The sequence below is a fragment of the Zeus faber genome (assembly GCF_960531495.2).
Source record: "Zeus faber genome assembly, chromosome: 19".
NCBI classification, from domain to species: domain Eukaryota; kingdom Metazoa; phylum Chordata; class Actinopteri; order Zeiformes; family Zeidae; genus Zeus; species Zeus faber.
In genome coordinates, this window is record NC_137206.1 from 19,204,815 (window position 1) to 19,224,993 (window position 20,179).

General features: G+C 43.3%; 1 protein-coding gene across 1 annotated transcript in view; it reads left to right on the forward strand.

Moving 5' to 3' along the window:
- Positions 1-20,179, forward strand: part of oxsr1b (oxidative stress responsive kinase 1b) — a 48,936-nt gene that overhangs the window by 9,045 nt on the left and 19,712 nt on the right. Inside the window, exons 2-4 of the mRNA XM_080020289.1 lie at positions 1,506-1,618; positions 9,745-9,853; positions 17,924-18,065. Of these exons, the coding sequence (XP_079876415.1) occupies positions 1,506-1,618; positions 9,745-9,853; positions 17,924-18,065 (364 nt within the window). The remainder of the gene's footprint in view (positions 1-1,505; positions 1,619-9,744; positions 9,854-17,923; positions 18,066-20,179) is intronic.

Sequence of the window (20,179 nt, forward strand, 5' to 3'; positions counted from 1 at the left end):
GTGTGTGTGTGTGTGTGTGTGTGTGTGTGTGTGTGTGTGTGTGTGTGTGTGTGTGTGTGTGTGTGTGTGTGTGTGTGTGTGTGTGTGTGTGTGTGCGCGCGCATAACCACAGTACGGGCTGGCTCCATCAAAACCCTTAACAATCACTACTTTGTTAATATCTGGACGTAGTGTACAGTTGAGGGCACGGAAGTTTTGGAAATGCTTACTGTATGGTGAAGGAGCTCAGCAATCACCTAACAGCCTGCTCTCTTGTGTACAGTACCACTGTGAGACCAGGGTTTAGTATATATATTAAAGATCTCATGGAAAACATGTCTGCATATGTTGAAAAACAATTTTTGTTTGTCTGTGTTTGGTTCCCAGTGTTGATCGGACGCTTAGGCATGACCTCCCACACTCCCACCATGCTTGACTGGTAGAGGAGAAGAGATTCAGACCACCTGGTTACGCACCCCATACTTAGAATTCTGCTAAATAAATATATAGGGGACGTGCCAAGCTTAGCAGACTGGGGTCCCAGGCATGCAATAGCAGATCTGCATTTGAACATTTTGATTCATAATTGATTAACAGACAACACAAAACCTCACCAAAGAGAATCATGACCAGCTGCCGGTTGGAGCACAGTTTAGCCTTCAAGAACTCAGGACAGTTTTGACACATGAATTAACGGTTGGCTTAGCATCCTGTCGTAGCTATGGTGTGTGTGGCTGAGTGTGCAAAGGGCCAGGACAGAGCGATTACCTACCTACCTACTAGGGGAAAAGTGATGGAGCGAGTGATGGACGGCCTGAAGATGTCAATACTGTACTTGACTGTACTTTTTGGAAGCTCACACAGAAAGGTCTAGCTTCTGATATTTGTAAAAGTTTTATTCAAAACCAGCTCGGGGCTGTATTTATACAGGAGGGTACGGACTGTATATTAAATTTAGCAAGTTTGGCAAAGCAGCTCTTCCCAGTTTAGCGACTCATTTACCATTCAACCTCTCATTTGAATCATGCAAGTGCAACTTTTTTTTAAACTCTAACAGAATATAGATGCTTGACTGTGTTAAATTGGTCACCTCCCATATTTTTGGCCTTACCATCGCCACTCCTTAAAATAAGCACCAATGCGGTTAGGTCAGCTAAAATCTCCTCATCATTCAGAATCTGGTTTCGATGTGCAAAAGGCTTGTGCATGCAGGTTGATGACTGACATTAAAGGATAGATCCTTGATTTTCTGACCCAGGCCTTATTATAATTATGGTTTGCATAATTTATAGTTGTTCAGAACCCCACTGAACACTTTATTATTGAGAAACTTACCTCTCTGCTGCAGCTTATCATTGTGCTTGAATAAGTAAATATGTCTCTTAGTTTATTACAGAAGCCCTTCAGGTTGATTTATCTTTGCAATAATTAATATGTAGGTGTTTTGTTATTAAATTATTATTATTTTTTTTTTGCATTATAGTGTTCATAGTAGCAATAATTGTATTTCCTTCTGTCTGTTTTAGGGAGTGGCGCCACAGCAGTGGTCCAAGCAGCCTACTGTACACCCCGCAAGGAGAAGGTCGCTATCAAGCGCATTAACCTGGAAAAATGCCAGACCAGTATGGACGAGCTCCTGGTAAGAGATGCATAATAAACACACACGTTGTCCCCTTGCTTCCAGAAATAATGACCGAGTGGTCCTGATTTCATACATAGTAATTAAATAGTAAAACTAGCAGTATTTTTTTATGACTGTAATAGTAATCTCCAAAAGCCCAACCAACTAATCCTGTGTTAAGTATGTGTGCTTGACAATGGGAGAGACTGCGGGCTATCAGATCAGAGGAAGCTCCAGCCGCAAAGCTTGTGATTACATTTGGGGCCGCATCGCCTTGATCACCAGGTCATGAATAGAGCTGGTTCCTACCCTGCTTCTCATTACAGGCTTTCTCTTAGCTCCCCCCCCAATCAGCCCTGTCATATCCAACACGGTTCTGGCTGTTCTCTGAACAGGGAGAACCTGCCTAGTGTCAGGAAACCATTAGACCACCACAAACCATCCTCCTCAAGGCTGCATTGTCTCGTTCTCGCTACGTCTTTAACCGCGGCTCAGCACTTCACTCATACACATGTGAAGTAGGACTAGGTTTGAGAGATTAGATCAAGTTTAGCTGTGACCTACTGCAGTGTTGCTCGCTGTCAAGTCCACATATCTGACCTATGTTTCGACAAACCTTAACTATTTATTTACAGGGTTATCAACAGGAAGAGCTCATTCTTAATAGCTGTCTCATAGGTTTTTGTGTTAAACCTTAGACTTTTGACTAGACCTGAATTTAATTTTATGATGGTTTAAGGTCATAATCTGTGTTAGGTGGATTACACGACAGTTGCCAGAATTCCATGACCCCGCCACCAAAAAATGGAAACGCCATGTAGAAGAGTACATGCATCACGCAGCTACGTTGAATGGTTGTTTGTTATAAAGTGCCAGCTAAATCAATTATGGGCTTCTTCTCAGTTTGTATGACCACTCTGACCACTCTGAGTGAAAATCCGTACCACTCGACAGGTCACATTTCGAACATAAACGTTGAAGGGTGTTCCATCCACAGCATGACTTATTCAGATTCTAGTCAGTGTCAGCAGTTTGGCCTTTAACTGCTGCTTTTGATCCTGGTGGCCCTGTGACACCAGATCTCGGGGTTTGGCCTGACTCAGGGGAAATTAGCAGTTGTTAGCCTGTACCACGGCCATGATTGATGACTTTCCCATTCCTTTCAATAAGTCCAAAGTCACTCTTGGTTTGTAGGAGAGACTGGCAGGGAAATGTTGAATTGTGTGGGCTCCTACGCATGGTTTTAAAAAGATAAGCTCCGTGATTGATTTCTCACCCAGCGTTCAGCAAAGGTAAAACCATTCCAGTAGGCCCAGTCCCCTTCCCCTTCCCATGAGATGAATCGGGGAATGTTGCTCTGGGATTCTTGGAAGGATTGGTCACATGGACTATAGGGAGGTCAGGTTTCTTGTTTGTGCCCCCCCCAGGTTTCACAGCCTGCTGGTAGTCAGCTTGATGTTGAGGAAGCATTTAATTGAACCCAGATTGCCTCCCTTCTGAATAAGAAGATTTTAAAAGACGCTACTTCTTGTATCAAGGAACCATCCAGTTTTCTACCTCAACAGTCACTTTGACAATAGCCTTAGCAGTAGCTTCCCCTGAGCCAAAAAAAAGGCACAATTTGTCTTTCTGTCCAGCCATAAGCTGTTGTACAATATACTGTAGTTATTCCTGGCCAACACTCGTCAAGTTAGTGCAGATGAATTAAAACAATATAATCATTCATTTAGCAAATTTGTTCAAATTGATTTTTTTATTTATCGTCATTATTCCCCACCCAATTATTGTTCTGCAGTTCCTGAACTCGGTAATGTTGGCTTTATGTCCTTGGTAACAATATGGCCTTCTTATAGGCTTCCCCTGTCTTTTTGGCAGTGCTTCTATGGTCACAATGGGGGGTGAGGAGAAGACGCGGTGCATTTTCATGTGTGTTTCAGTGTGATTGGCTGTTGTGTGTGTCATCTCTGATATTGTTTTTACACCAAAATTAGGGGGTATACCCTGTTTTTTTTAAGCATGGGGAAAACCCGCTAAAATAGGTGATTGACGCCTTTCCCATTGCAAGGAGAGGAGTATGTCTTTCTTTTTTTTCTGGTGTCATGTTCGATGTCACAAACACGCCGGAAAAGGGGCGTGTCATGGTTTCAGTGTGATTGGAGGAGGAAAAAACAGTAGAAGCAGCACGGATTATCCATTAGGCTGAATGATTAATCGATTTTTTTTTTTAAGTGTTTTTATTGATTATGTTACACAATCCAACCAATAGGGCTGTCAACATTGGCCAAAAGCTCACATTCGAATATTCCTTCTGAAAAAACATATAACTCCGGTGAGCAGAGACCCAGACCAGGGGGTGGGACGGCTCCTTTCTCCGAGATAACACATTTGGTCCTCTTATTTAGGTCCTCCGCTCTTAGTCTTTCGTTGTGAGAATTCAGAAAGCGGCCCCAAAAAATGGAAGGGAATAAAACCCGCCTAATTAACCGAACCTCTGCGCTGCCCCCAATGAGGTTCCGTCCAAGGCCGCGGTGTGCTGTGCGCAACGTGTGCTGCTGGCAGAGCACGGAACACCTGTAGAGTCCGAACGGAGCCTCTTCCGGTGTGTCTGTTTGTTTTTTGTTTTTTTTGTTTGTTTGTCTGTTTTTTTTTGTTTTGTTTTGTTTTGTTTTTACCTTCTTTTAATTCGATGAGCATAAAAGTGTCCCTGCACCTGCTCAGCTGCCGGGGGAAAAAAAAAAGCTCACGGAGCAGCACACAGACTACGCTGATTCACTTGTGCGCACAAGGAGGATGTATCTGGATGTACGCACGCATTATTTATTAATAAAAAAGAATACATTTCTGCTGAAACACTGCAAAGTTTTTTTTTCTTTTATGTTTTGTTTTTTTTCACGTTAATTTTCAGATTTGAACAATTAAAAGTCTTAAAATAAAATCAATCAGTCAGTCGAAGAGTCGATATTCTATTGTGGTTAAAGGTTTTTCTTTTTACAGTTCAATAGTTAAATAAAGATATGTTATTCATATCAATTCATGCATCAATTAATCTAATTTCACCATAACACGTGGGCCTCGCCTACAGGAAAGAGCGGTTTATATGTTGACTGTATCCAATGTTGTGGCCGATGCGCCAGTGAAACTGCGAATGAACCCTGGTAACACCCGTTAACATCTGGCATTTGTCATTAATGGGAAAGGTTACACCCGGGTTTCATTCCCGGGACAAATGACTCTACAATGGTCACATGTATTTATCGTCTCCAACTCAAATCGGCTGTGATGGAACATGACACCCGGGTAGACATGCAAATTTTCATCCCGTTTCCGGGCTTTGGCGCATAAATAGACAGGAATATCTGTGTATCCTGCGATCATTTCATATCTGATTTAAAATCAAAATCACAAGTTATTGACTTTTTTTTCTGCATGTGGGACCAGGAAATGTTTTGAGTGAGGTGACCGCTCCGTGGGGACCACAGCAGAGAACCCCCACGCTCCCTGCCGGGCTCTGAGCCACTCCAGCACCGCCCCAAACCGGTCTCTGAACCTTAGGAGAGTCTCCGCTCCCTGCTGCCGAGGGACCGGCATCGGGCACTGCCGGTGCGCCAGTGCGGGCATGGATACTCCATGTTGCTTCTCCTGTTATTTTTTTTTCACACTGGAACCATGACACGGCCCTTTTCCGGCACGTTTGTGACATCGAATGTGACACACCAGACAAAAAGAAAGGTATTCTTTTTCACTGGCAATTGCAGAAACGGTGTCAATCGCCTATTTTGCTGAGTGCCATGGTACTGGTAGGCCGCTAAATCAAGCAGTTGGAATAGATATGCTTAAGTATACAGTATTTTGTCAATACAAATCAGCTAGGCAGTAAGCCACTACAACGTATTTTTTCGCAGTTGTGTCCTACATGAGTTACCATCAGTGCTGCTGCCTTCGGTGTCCTCTGAGAACTATAAATTAAATCTAATTTTAATATTTGTGTCTCTTCATCACACAGGATCCTATAGAGATTATATTATATATAATTTGTACCAGTGTTGGCATGGATTAAATCACATTTGTTTAAATTGGTGGTAGGATGCTTAGAAAGCTGTGTGTTGGTGCTTGCAAGTATGGACAGCAGCTGTCCTGAATGCCTGTGTTAGGATGAGATCATCGAAAACACCCATGGTCACACACACACACAAAGGCCATTTGGGACTCAAGAAAGACTTCAGGGAAGAGCGTTGTCTCGTAGCTGTCCATAATTAGACCTATGTGTCCAACAGTCATTGAGACTCATGCATTCACTATTTGTGTTTCAAGGGATAGAAGAATGAAATGATAGGTGAAAGTTATTTATTAGAAATAAACTGGGTTGCTGAAATGCATGGGTGGAAAATGAAAACACATGTCTCTAATTTAATGTTGTTCATGGTTTTGTGGGGCGGGGAGAAATTAACTCAAGAAAGCAATGAATACTGAGCTGCTACAGCTTATGTAATGGTATGTAAATGGTAGTAGCTGGTAGTAGCTCAGCCACAGCATAAGAACCCTGATACCATGAAGACTTGAAAACATTGTGCAACTGTTAGGCAATAATCCACCCATCCGTTCACATACCTACCACATTGCCCAATGTAGAATTTATAGAACAGAGGTATGAAGAAGCCACACTGTATAAACAAAGTGCCTGCTTGGAGTGATTATACTAGCCTATTTTGTGTAGAAGTAATAGTCACTATGTACTATAACGGTCTGGTGTGCATTAGAGCTCAAGTTAAATGTCACACAAAGTGCTATATTGGCTGCTTTAGCCAGTAGGCAGTAAGTTAATGGAATCACTGACAGGGAGTTGGTGAGTGATGATGATGGTGGCACAGCGAACAGATATTTTCATTATCCTTTTTTCCCTCGCCATTGTGAGTGCTCTTGTATTTCAACAACTTTAGGGGTAAAGATCAAACAGTACATGCAGTCAATCATAAGGGCAGATTTTCTTTGTGGGTGTTTTTGTTTGACTTTTTCTGGCAATAGCTTAATCAGTGACCTAATCCCACAACAAAGAGTCCATGATACACACGCTGTCTGTTGGTAGAGAGGGAAAGAACCGTGCCAGAGCACGGTGTCCTCCCTGTCATCCCCATTGTTCTTCTGCTCCGAGCCTGACACTGCCCCACGGATGGTCGGTGACCCACCACTTCCCTAGTCCTGAGGACAGAGATGGGCGGGTGGCGGGCGGGTGACCGAAACAGTTGGAAGGCTCAAATGGAAACTGTTTTCAGCAGGTGGGTTATGCTGTTATGTTTCTCCCCTCACTGTATGTCCAGGGTGGGAAGGATGTATAGATGGCCAACTGTGCTGGCTTCCAGTCCCACTACAAGCCATTAAAAATCAGGTGCGGTTCTAAAGCAGATAGTATGTGGGTTCTGTGGTGGATCACATATACGTGCTGATATTGTTGGTTGATCACAGTACGAGGTAAAAGAGCTTGAGAATTGACTGACTGATTAATGGGTATAAGTTGTATAACTGTCACTCGGGGAGGTAGAGGGTTGAGGTGGGGTGGGAACACATAGATCTGAATAGCTGTAATCAATGTCACACTTGATTGAATGAATGATGGAGTGTTTACTCTTTGGCCACGTACAGAATGTACAGACATGTACAGAACGATAGAGACCCTTCATCGTTTTTGCAAATTGTGCCATTAATGTTTCTCAGGCCATCCTCTCCTTGGCACACTCTCAAATGTTATATTGTTTGCGGTATTTTACAGTTTTGCGTGTCCGTACATGGCCTGGTTATTTTGGTGACTAGCTGCATACACCCCTATTATGACTCACCAGGTGTTTTCTTTATTTATTCATTTATTTATTCATTTATTTATTTATTTTAAATTAATAAACACATTATTTATTTATTTTACCGCCAATCCCACTCTTTGGAGAACGATCTATCCATGTTTTGATCAATAAACAACTAATCATCATTAATTCTCCAAGAGAGGGAGAATCACCACAGATGAGACAAATAAACATAGAAACAAACAACTCAATACTGTACTTGACAAAACATAACACAAGTATAAAGTCGACGAAAATTGGAACAGGAATTTCAGCACATGGCCTCTGCCTGTGATTGTAATAGCAATAAAGGCAGGGAAAGAAGAAGGACATAATCATGAGGGTGTGTTTGAAGTAGATGCTAGTAAACTGTGTGTGTGTCTACCCGTGAGTGCACAGGTTTGGCCCCAGTTAGTTCTGGTTTATGAGGTCAGAATTATATCGTAATGCCTCTAAGCAGCCATCCACAAGCCATACAGACACGATCGCAAGAACACTCCAAGCAAAATGCATGGCAGCCACAGGAGAACCCCCAACCCACAGAGAAGCCGAGAACCCGTAGAGCAACACCCACACATGACCCCAAGACCAATCCCAGAGAGCACGAAGTGGCCCTGCACCCTGAAGCGCTAACATACAACCCACCCCCATGCAAAGGCACAAGACACACCCACAAGTGCAGGAACCGGGCCCTGCAGCCGACAGATAGACACCCTGCTGGAACCGCCTGCCAAGTGGGGCCCCCATGCCCACCTACACGTTGCACAAAGGCGAGGCTCGCCATACCGCAAATAGCGAGATGCCCCACCCAGCCACAAGCCCTGAGCACGCAACCAAGTATGCTCAGCACAGGGAACCCTGACTACAACCCCCCTGGGTGGAACATAACCGCGCAGACAGCCAAACATGTGGCCCCTCCACCACCCCCAGCACCTGGGGCACCCACCACAGAAAAGCAATGCAGCAGGAGCAAGGCCCACACCACAGCCCACACTGAACATGGCAAGCTCCCACCCAGGGGCCCTGGAAAGCACCCGCAGCTCTCTCTGCAGCCCCGCCGCATCGCAGCAGGCCAGAAACCACCTGGCCCCAGGGGCAAGCCGCTAGAACCCAAACACAACCAGCAGGGGGCCCACCAGGTCGCCACCCGGCAAACCACATCCCCACGCCAACTCACCAGCGCCCCACCCACCCTGAAAACCCTAGTGCTTAATGTGTGCTGTTTGTGTATGCAGTTAAAATTGCAGACGTGGGGGTGTGACTCAGCCAAGCATGTCTAACCAAAACACTCGCACCCTCGACCCTGGTCTGGTCAGGTAGGTCTTTTCTTTTAATGATGTCACCAATGTGTTCAGCCCCTGGAATCTTTTTATTTTCTCCCATACTGACTGTGGGCTTAATACTGATGATACTGTAGAAAACACTTGGTCATTGTACGAAAGAATGAGATGTTATGAGTACATGCACTTTTTTTTTTTTTTTTTTTTAAGAGTATGTAATTGCAAAAAGATCCACTTGTAACGTCAGCAAGTCCCTTCTTAGGAAGCCGATGTATCCTCAAACGACTTTGGGGCTGTTCCTGAAGAGATGGATTAGTCTTCTGTGCCAACATTACCTCAGTGCTGCTGCCTCCAAGCTGACTGGCACTCGGCTTTGCAGCTATACGGGAAGGATAGAAGGCTTTCCCCTGGGTTGCATTTATTTGAAGTGTATGTGGTCATCCTAAAATGTCAACCTTATAAAAACTGTTGCATCACTACATGTTGATTTCAGAAGGAATTGTATGTCTAATTTCACTTTATAGCACGATTACTTTAACAAGGGATGTCTACTAAATGATGCCCTATCTCAGGGCACCGTCATATGGGTTCTTCAATCAAAACACAGTAGCTGTTGCCCAGGCCCCTACCAACCTTAACAATGGTCAATTATTTGCTGCTTTAGCACTGCAAAGATTTATTGAAAAGGGGGTTATTAAAATAATTATATTGGCTCAGATACAAAAGACCCAGTTAATCTTTATGAATTGACAATGTGGCAAAGTGTTACCAGATTATGTACAACAGCTTTATGGGATTGGTGGTAAAAGGTATGAGTACCGCCTCCCTTGTCAAATAGGACTGATTAAGTCTATTGTGCACAAGTTCTCAAGTGAAGTCATTTTGCTCATGTTCTTATAAGCTTGAAGGATTCTGTGTTGCTCAAGGACACATGGCTGCTTTTGAGATCAAACCGGTGACCTAGTTTCACACCAATGGGCCATGCTCATAAAACTGACTTCCTGCTTTTCTTTGTATTTGTTTTATTTGGCAGAAAGAGATCCAGGCCATGAGCCAGTGCCACCACCCCAACATCGTGTCCTACTACACCTCATTTGTTGTAAAGGATGAGCTTTGGCTGGTCATGAAGCTGCTCAGCGGTGGTAAGTACCCATTTCTGAGACATTTCATACCTGTCTCCCTTTTCACATTTAATTACATCTTTTATCTTCACTCTACATTCCCTACTTACACATATACAGTACATTGCCCAAATCTTTATGATGACTCTCTCCTCACTTGTCTTTTCAAATTGTTATCACTCTGCTTACCACTTTAAGCTGTTTTCTGGGTACTGGATGTGAAAATAATTCATCCTGTGCTTCCAAAAACAAGACAAGTTCATCAAAGTCGGAGAAGTCACATCCGCCATCCTTAAATCACCGCTATGTAACTTTTGGTATTTGGGATTTTGCGCCCCTGAGTGCAATTACACTTTTACACCACGGTCGTTAAACTGTCCCATGGAGCAGCTACGTTTTGTATGACCAATATTACCGGACATTTTTACCGGCAAGTTTATAATTTATTGTTTTTTGTTTTTTTTATTTGTTTTAAAATAAATGTGTATATAAATTTTACCACACAAAAAAATGGGAATTACCGGAGCTAACTTCATCACCAAAGTTACATGGTGTGAGAACAGGCGTTCGGGGGTTTGGTGGGAATGAAAGAGGTGCAATTCTCCACATTACAAGTCAGTGTACCATCAAAATGATTCTGAAGCTGTTATTTTAAGGTAAAAAAAAAAAGTTACATGTGGTTTTCACACCGAACCGTTCTGGGGAATCCCTGAGTGGAACTAGGAACTGGGGAGGTCCCCCGAAAATGAAATACCTTCAAGGGCTTTTTTTCTGGTTGCATTCGCACTGCCAATAGGAACTCTGGAGTGACGTCAGCCAGTTGGGTTTCAGCATGACTTCAGAGTTGTATTTACTCCGTAACTTCCACTGATTTCACCTTATCAGTCCACCAAAATCTGTCTCTGAACAAATTTGAGGCGAGAAATAAGCAATCCAATTGCTGAATCATCACTCATTTTAGATCTTCAAGATGTAATTTAAAATGTAGTTCCAACTTTCGTAAGATACGGACTCGCGTAAGGACAGCGCATGGGATGTTTTCTTTCATTCAATTAACGTTGGAAAATAAAATAAATGAAATAAATACCTCTACAATTTTTATTTTTTATTTTTATTGTTTATTTTTTTTATTACTGCTGAGTGTATGTGGGCTGGTCCCCACCCAGAGTGATGCCGAGCTGACTGTCCTCAGTGTGAGGGACCGGCGAGGGGCCGTGGACTTGCGTCTTGACAAATCAGTGTGCACTTACTCACTTGTGCCAGGTTAGTCCCTGCCCTGCAGTAGGAGCTAAAAAAAATCCCTCAAGAACGGAGTTCTAAGAACTACAAATGTTCCTAGTTCCTGCAGTGCAGACAAAAAAAGGAACGGTTCCTCCAAAAGTTTTTAGAACTATGAAAAAGTTTCTGTGGTGCGAAAACGCCAATATCGTTGCTTTAATCTAGTGATCGTGGTAAAGCCACTAGCAGAGGCTGAAGAGGGTTGGGCATGGGTTAAGATGGGTTCAATGAAGAGGGTTGATATCATACTGAACCCAGCGGCACAAAATCTTTTGGCATTGGCTCTGCTGACTGGCAAGAAACAGGAAGGAGTGCAGGGCTGCTGGCTGTGGGCTTTTGGGATGTTATCTGCCTGTGATTGCAGGGCATGTGACAGCACTGATCCTCATTGTGCCTCTATGTGAGCAGTAGTTCTTTCCGGGGCTCTAACCCAGCGCAGAGTAGAGGCTAATGACAGGGCAGGGGTAATAACAGCCTACAGGCCAAAATCATGACACCCCTATGGCAGCGCTACAATTAAAATACAGCGGTACCTTGAGTTACGAGTGCACTAACATACGAGTTTTCCAAGTTACGAGCCGTCGTTCCGTCGATTTTCTTTTGTATTGATTTGCGAGCAAAAATTTGAGTTACGTGGAGTGAGCTTCAGGTGCCGCCGCTGGTGGGCGTGGGGAGTGAATGCAGCCAGCATCCCGCGTCTCATTCCTTCACTAGTTACCTGGGTGTGGAAGCATCGCTTTTGTGTTTTGTGCTCGCGATTTGTGCTTTTTGTGCAGTTATTTTGCCAATTTTTTTTTCGAACCATGGGTCTGAAAAAAAAAAAGTGCTGAGAAGAAGAAGCGGATGATGTCCATTGACTTAAAGCACAAGCAATTAATTTCAATCGGGAAAATTGATTTGCTATACGAGCAGATTGAATTATGAGCTCTGTCACGGAATGAATTAAACTCGTAAGTCAAGGTACCACTGTAGTTAGAGGTGAATGAGAGCAAGGTGGAGGCATCAAGGGCCAATCAACCAAGGTGATGGGGCCCACAACAGTTATTGATCGCATCTGGGACATGAATGATGGAAGTGCAGTATTTTCTGCAGAAAAATATAAATCGGAAATATCATATACACAAAGAATCTGGCTCTGAGCTCAACAATACTGAGGGCAATGCCACGACAAATGGAATCGGAGTTTAATAGGAAGATGGCTTTTTAGAGCAGATCTGTGAAAGATCCTTGAGGTAAACACAGAGCCCGCAGATTAGGGCCTCGCATTGCCAAATGTGTGACAAGCTAGAGGCAACGCACTCCTCTAACTCAGAGAGGAAGACAGTCTGATAGGGGTAATGGCCATTTATTTACAAAGTGCTGAGTGAGTCGTCCCTCTCTCTTCCGTTTGCCATCCGTCTTTTTGGCACAAACAAATATGCATGTGCACACACACACACACACACACACACACACACACACACACACACACACACACACACACACACACACACACACACACACACACACACACACACACACACACACACACACACACACACACACACACAGACTCTGGTTGCCCCACTCTGGTTGTCCCTTGAAGGCCCCCTGTGTACACAGCGTCCACTGTAATGAATAGTGCCCAGGTGGCATGTCTGGCTCTCTCAGATGCACTCGAGTCATGAGACGCTTGGCAGCCGCCGTGCAGCTGGGCCCGGGGCATGGTGCCCACCAAGCGACGCGACCGCCGGCTGCCATTCTCACCATGGGGGCAGACACTATTTCGATGGCTGCACATATTCCTGTTACCCTAGTTAAACAGAGGCCATTGATCTTTGAGTTTTATTGTTTGGCGTAATTAAGCGATAGCTGCGGAGACATCTGTCATTGAGACAAATCTTTAATGAGCCTTAGTTTATAGACCATCACTTTACAAGACAGGGCATACCAACCCCACGGAGGCTGACTCCTGTATGCCGCTCTGGCTCTGCTGGTGCATAAGAAAGCAGGAATTCAACCTTCTGCCTTCACCTTCCAGCCTTGAAAGATTAGTGACACACAGCATGAGTTGTCAAAGTCTCAATGGGCTTTTATCCTGACGGTTATTGTTTATAAAGGGCTTTAAGACAAGGTAAACAGTATGCAAACCGCTTTATTAGAAAGTCATTATTCAAATCTAAAGTAATGGGGTAATACACATACTTCATGTAAGTGAAAATACTAGATTTTCTTATAGACTTTATAGTTTAGAGATCGTCAGCTTATGTTACATCGCTACAACCGACCTTCAGCTTTAATGCAATACTGAAATCATTAATTTTTTTACTTGACCACATTTCATCAGTTTGTGATTGAAAAGTAATGGTACATAATGCTGACTCAATGACTGAAGGTCACGGGTTCTCCCCTGAGAATGGGAATGGGAGTCTGAAAGGATCAAATTTTGCCAAGCCAAGTCTTGAATGCACAGCCAAGGCTAAAGCTGCTATATGTAGCTGATCTGAACACAGAGCTAGGCAGGTACAGAGCTGTTCAGGAAAATCCTCTTATGAATGCGAAGTTTGAACAAGTGTTTCATCAAAGCCCTGCATAATGACTTTCCACTGACAGAATTCCCACCGGTATGGGATCCACCGACACCCAGAGGGCCAGAATGTGACTCATGCCAAAGCAAGCTGGGGAATGTCTTTTGAGTTTTAATACACTGCCTCACCAATCTATAATTACTGCCACTGTCAATCAAAATTCTAAATGGAAATCAGCTCAAGCCTGATTGTTGCAGACATTTTGAAATTTTGTATCAGAATAGACTTAATTAAGTTGGGAAGGAATCTGTATTCTATGTCATCATGGTCATGTGGCCCCAAGCTTTCACCAGAAACTTCAGGATGGCTTTCATTAAAACAAAATAAGACTTAAGTACCAAACCTGCCTACATTTTTCTTTTTTGTTAACAAGTTCCCTCTAAAATATATTTCTGGCAGCCTTCAGACTGACAGGTGTCCCACCACTTCTGCACTCCCTGCCACGTCCTCTGTGAAGGCCTGTCAAGATGATATAAAATGGATAAAATAAGGAAATTTAACACAATGCTGAATTTAACGAAATGCGATATACCCTGGAATTGCCTGTGCTGTTGGCACAGGCGTTAAAACCAATATCATGTCAGTCCTTTGACACTCCCCTATATATTTTCATGTTATCAATTGGAATCCACTGTCAAAACCTGATGTCATGTATTATTTGGATAAGCACTTCCTTCAGGGGATTGGGTAAGCACCTCTCAAGCCAGGGCGGCAGGAATCATTTGGTTTGGAAGGCATTAGTCCCTTCAGTACAAAGTGAATCTTTAAAATGTGAACGTATCATTTAGTGTGCAGCATGTTGGAACAGACTAATGAGCCATCTAGAGTTTAATCAAATCAATTTGAGAGGAGCTGACATCGCTGGTTGGTGTGTGTGTGTGTGTGTGTGTGTGTGTGTGTGTGTGTGTGTGTGTGTGTGTGTGTGTGTGTGTGTGTGTGTGTGTGTGTGTGTGTGTGTGTGTGTGTGTGTGTGTGTGTGTGTGTGTGTGTGTGTGTGTGTGTGTGTGTGTGTGTGTGTGTCCTAGTTCACATTGAGAGTTTTCCAGTTCAGGTTCGTTTTGCTCTAGGGATGGACAGCTACTGTATTATTTTGCCGATAATTAAAGTTTGGTATTATTGGTCCATCATCAATCACTTCACTGTCTGCAAGTGCGAGGGGGTGTTGTCTTTGAGCAAAGCCAGAACTAGCACATTTTACACTTGCTCTCTAGCATTTGTTCAGCTAACTCATCTCTTTTTGGCTCATTAGACTTAGTGTCAAGGTCTAAAGTCTAATGTCTCCAGCTTTTTCAACACTGCCCTGATTTCCATGCTTGGCAGCTCAGTGCTCTATTCTATCTGTCGCGTCGTTGTCAGTTGCATTGAGTGCTTCCAGCTGGTACAGTTGGGGATGTGACCATCGCTGCGAGCACAGCGGCACTGGCGGAGGAGGGAACATGGAACAGAAATGGCAAACTGGCTGGCTGCTTTTTCTCAATGGGCTTCAAAGACCTGCCACATCAATACAGCTCGTCTCTACTCCTTGGGCACACGCTCACTTCTTGCTTACTCACTTGGTTCACACACTCAAACAGTACATTCTCATACTCTCTTTCTCTCTCTCTATCTCTCTCTCTCACATACACATACACAGTGCTTTTACTTCTCCATCCTTCCTCCCCTTGGACAGCCTTGCTCCTTTCTGTCTCTTTCACGGCTGAATCACATTCTATGATTAGCGAGTGCAGACATACTGCACCAAGAACCCATTGAACCCCAATCTCATCTCTCCTTCAATGTCTCTCTCTCTCTCTCTCTCTCTCTCTCTCTCTCTCTCTCTCTCTCTCTCTCTCTGTCACTCGCTCTCTCTTGCTCTCTCTCTGCCTTTCTCACTCTCTCTCTTCCTCCCTGCTTCACTCTCTCTCTGTCCCTAGCTCTCTTTTCCTCACTCCCTCTGCCTCTCTCGCTCTCTCTACAGCTTGGTGTTCGTCTTCACGCTCAGCGTTTCTCACAACCTGAATTAGTCTCTCTCTCTCTCTCATTCTCTCTCTTGTCCATATCCATTTTTTCCTCATAACATTGGTTTGTCTAGTCTTAGAATGCGGCCCTGCATTGTTGGCTTAACTGGGCAATGCAATCTGTGCTCTATTGACTGATGGATGAGAAGTGAGAATGAGAACATCCTAAAGTGATAGAGCCAATAAATATCCTTGTACCCCTGACCTGACACCCACAGCTCGACTCACACCACTAGAACCAACTTGGCCCTGAACTTGCACAGGTGACCGTGATATGAGGAGCTTTTTGAAAAGACCTTTCCTGCTTTTGTTGTTCGTGTCAGATTTGCATGTACGGTATGTGCAGATTGTGCATGTTGGGTACTGGGTCAAACATTCTGCTTGGGGTGCCGCCTGTTCACGAATGTTTCACTTAATTTCTGTGAGGTAGAATACAATGTATTTGTAATGTCTCAAGCTTTTTTTCTCTTTAGAAAATGGCCCATAGTTCACACAAAAGCGCTAGTCATACTCTTTACACAGCACAGTTGTGTTCAGCTGTAGCCGAGCTGAGGAAGATGATATGGCTCCTCTGTCAGGCCGCACCAGGCCTGAGGCTCCTAAGGTAGAGCTGCTGTAGTCCCAGGTCTCCATTCAGCTTGTAAAACTGACATTAAAGAGGATGGTTTTGAGTCACAGGGTTCTCACGTTCGTATCTCACCACCAGACCAAAGAAATTCATGGCTTATAACCACTGTTACGAAATATGAATTTCTCTCCTTGCCCTAGATTATTTTCTGGTGTTCCAAATGAAAATGTCATGTGAATGTTTGGGATTTAATTATTTTTTCAACACAATAAAATTGTTTGGGGTTAACACCGATGAAGATAATTGTTTCGGCAATGAAATTAGACTATTATGAAAACAAAAGTTTTAAGTCTGATATCTTTGTGTGATTTATGTAGCAATAAACAATCATGAAATATTTGTTTTGAGAGATTCTCTGCCCACCCACCAGGAAGAATGTTTTTACATAAATTAATCTTTGTATTAATTATTATTTATTTTTTATTGGCTCACTGCTCTAATTTCTCACAATAATGACAGTTTCTCACTCTTTCAAAGTTCAAGGGGCGGAAAGCAGGAAAAGAAAAATTCAACATTGACAGACAGGACCTCAACTTTGACGTGACTCAGTTTTTCCTCAAGCAAATCCTTAAATGGGACCTATAATGCTCCTTTTAAACAGTTTTTAATATAGGTCTTAGAGGTCCCCAAAATACGTTTTGAATTTTCTTGCTGAAAAAAACTCTCAGATTTTGCATGCTAGCCATTCTAACGTGCCTCTATAACCCTCCTGTTCCTGACACTCCGTTTCAGTGTGTGAGTCGCTTTAAATAAAAATGCTGCTCCTCTCCAAGGCCACTCCAGAACTATTTTCCCCAGTTTTGTAAGCCCATTGTATAAAGTACATAAACTTTCACTGATTTCACCTTATCAGTCCACCAAAATCTGTTTCTGAACAAATCTGAGGCCATAAATAAGCAATCCAGTTGCTGAATCTTCACTCATATTATATCTACAAGGCCTTATTTAAAAGTTTGTTCCGACTTTCATTGCCGTGCCTCAAGCTGGTGGGGGACACCGCACAGACCTTTTGTTTCATGTAAAAGTCAGAAAATAAAAGAATACATCTACAAAAACACATACTATTGCCACAGCCTACAGTCAATTTTTTTTATAGAAAGAAATGTACAGCAGAATTGTTTTTAAAATACTTAAATTTCCATCGTCTGCAGTTTCTTCACGAACAGTTGATATTAATTCCTCTTTATTTTACGAGATGTGCACTGGTCTCTGCAGCCAAAAGAGCAATTCCCATGCTTGGCTCTTAGCTTCAAATTACTAGCAGGTCAGGTGGCGCTCCAGCCCTGGGTGGAGTTACACAGATGGGCAGCGGTTCTAATTCTATTGTGTGTCAATGTGACATAGGACTGATACATAAATCTGAACGGCTTACTGAAACACATGTTTTCTGAAATCCGCAGCTCACAAAACCTCACTGAGTTGCCTTATTTCACAGTTTGTGTTTTAGTAGGCCCATCAGAGACCCAAATGTAAGTGCGCAAGCACTGAAAAGTGAGTTTTTCATAATAGGTCCCCATCAAGCAACGACTGGCAAGCCGCTGGCTGGCAGTTAAAGCTCCTGTGCTTATCAGCAACCATGACTTGTGTTTTACCTCACACCTTCCTTGTGTTGGCTTGCCAGGCTCTGTGCTGGATGTGATCAAGCATATCATCTCAAGAGGGGAGCACAAGTCTGGTGTCCTGGATGAGGCAAGTATAGCCACCATGCTGAAGGAGGTGCTAGAAGGCCTGGAGTACCTACACAAGAACGGGCAGATCCACAGGTAACATGACTCATTATCCTCTGCTGCCAACAGTGTTAATGAGTTTGGCAAAACATTGTTTCTTGCGGTTTACTGAAGAGGGTTTATACATTTCAGCTCTTTCATGCGGGAGTTTTCTCTTCATTCAAGGACACTACCACTTGTTTCTACTCTGAGCCTGTCAAAAGACATAAACTAAAGAAAGCTGTCTGCTGCAGCTTGTTTGCTTCATGGACAGTAAGTGAAAGTGAATGGTGTTTTCCATCGGGATGAAATGACTGTACCAAGGACATGGCATTTTCGGACAGTATCTCACTGCTCAAGGTCATCGGCCTTAATTTGAATTTGTGAGGCAATGTTGGTAGTATACTATCACAATGTAATTACAGCAAGTGGCCCAAGGTAAGATGAAGAGTGACTCCAGAGTGAATGGATTTCCATTCACTCTGCCATTTACGTGCAGCTCGAATACTTTGGTGGTGTGCATTCAATGCGTACACTTATCCTGTCCAATATGACACAACTTAATGGCTCATACAAATTAAATGAATTGCGGACGGCAAAAAACAACTCATTTGGTGGGATGTCTGTACATGTGTTATTTTTAACAATAAAAGTATTAATATGCATTAGACCTCTTTACAGGCATGCAATATGGCAAGCCCAGATTTGCATGCCTCAGGAAACTAGATCTTCAGAAGCGTTCCTCTAAGCCAGTTGAAGACCCTGCTAAGTCACTGCTCTTCTACCACTAATTGGGCTCTTTCTACACATTGGCCTTACCAAACCATGACACAGCCTTTACATTTTTAAAAGTCTGTGTTGTATTAACTCTCCTCTTGTTTTTGCTGTTTTCCAGATGTAGCCTGCATGTGTAAATAATGTATGACCTTTTAGCATGGTTAAGCACTCGACAACCCTCCGAGTAATATGCCAAAGGCACACTGCGAGAGGGACAAGGAGACTTATTTCCACTGCTTTTCTCAGACACAAATCTACCTGTGATGCGAGTGACTCAAAAAATCCCCACATTTGCTTAGCAAAGTCCAAAATAATAGGCTTATTGTATAAAAGATGGGTATAATGTCGAATGTTGAAAGTAGCCTGAACTTCCGCAGAAGGACACAGTGGAAGGGAAAACGGATATCTCAGTTAACACTTTTTTTCCGGCCCAAGTCTTTTGAGGTGTTCGGAAGAGGAATATGTGACAAAATCCCATGGCATGGAAAACGGTGGTCATGCTGAGAGCACGCTCAACTCGGCCCTGGCTCAAGTTGTGTGTGAGGTAGAAAAACACGATCAGTTGATGGGTGTCTATGGTGATGTAACCCTGTGCACGGCCACACGTGTTCTCCCTGTGTAAGCTGAATCATATGAGCGAGAGCCTCAAGACAGGGGGATGGAGAGAGCGAAGGGTTAGGCCAAAGCGAAAGTTGGACATGGGGTGAGGGTGTCACATGATACATACCACCTACAGAAGCACAGCAGAATGCAATTAGAGCCTCAGGAGCTGGGACTTTGGGCCCAGGCGGAGACATTTACCACAAGCTAGTGAACTTCACCACCTTCCCATGGACATCAATCTGAGAAAGTAGATTTCTTTGACACTTTGATTTATGCGTGGGCTGTCCATATAGAGGTAGGTTTCATGTGAACGAGAAGACAAAGTCAGGGTTCCCACGCGTCCTGGAAAACATAGGAAACAGTTGACCAATTTTCCAGCCATGGAAAACGCACGGAAAATGAGAGAAAAGGTGAAAATGTCCTGGAAAATCTTGTGTTGTCCTGGAAAATTATTTCAACAGTGTCCTATTTTCCTTCAGCTCAGAATAAACGACTAGGCTATCTATATCAGAGCTCCCCGAAACGGATAACGTTGCCGTCTGAAAGGGCTAAGTTATGTTCAGTGTCATATTAAAGTTCAAATGGTAGTTTATGTATGAGAGTATTTTGAACAGGCTGCTCCCAGTTATGTTGTGAAAACACTGAACACACCCCCAAGTCACGGCACATGGTAGCGCATGCAGGTTGGATGACATTACAGCTTAAGTTGTAATCTGAATAATGTAAGTTACATTATACTTGAGTCACTTCTGACTGGCAACTGTGGTAGTTTTTATTAGGTTTATAGATTA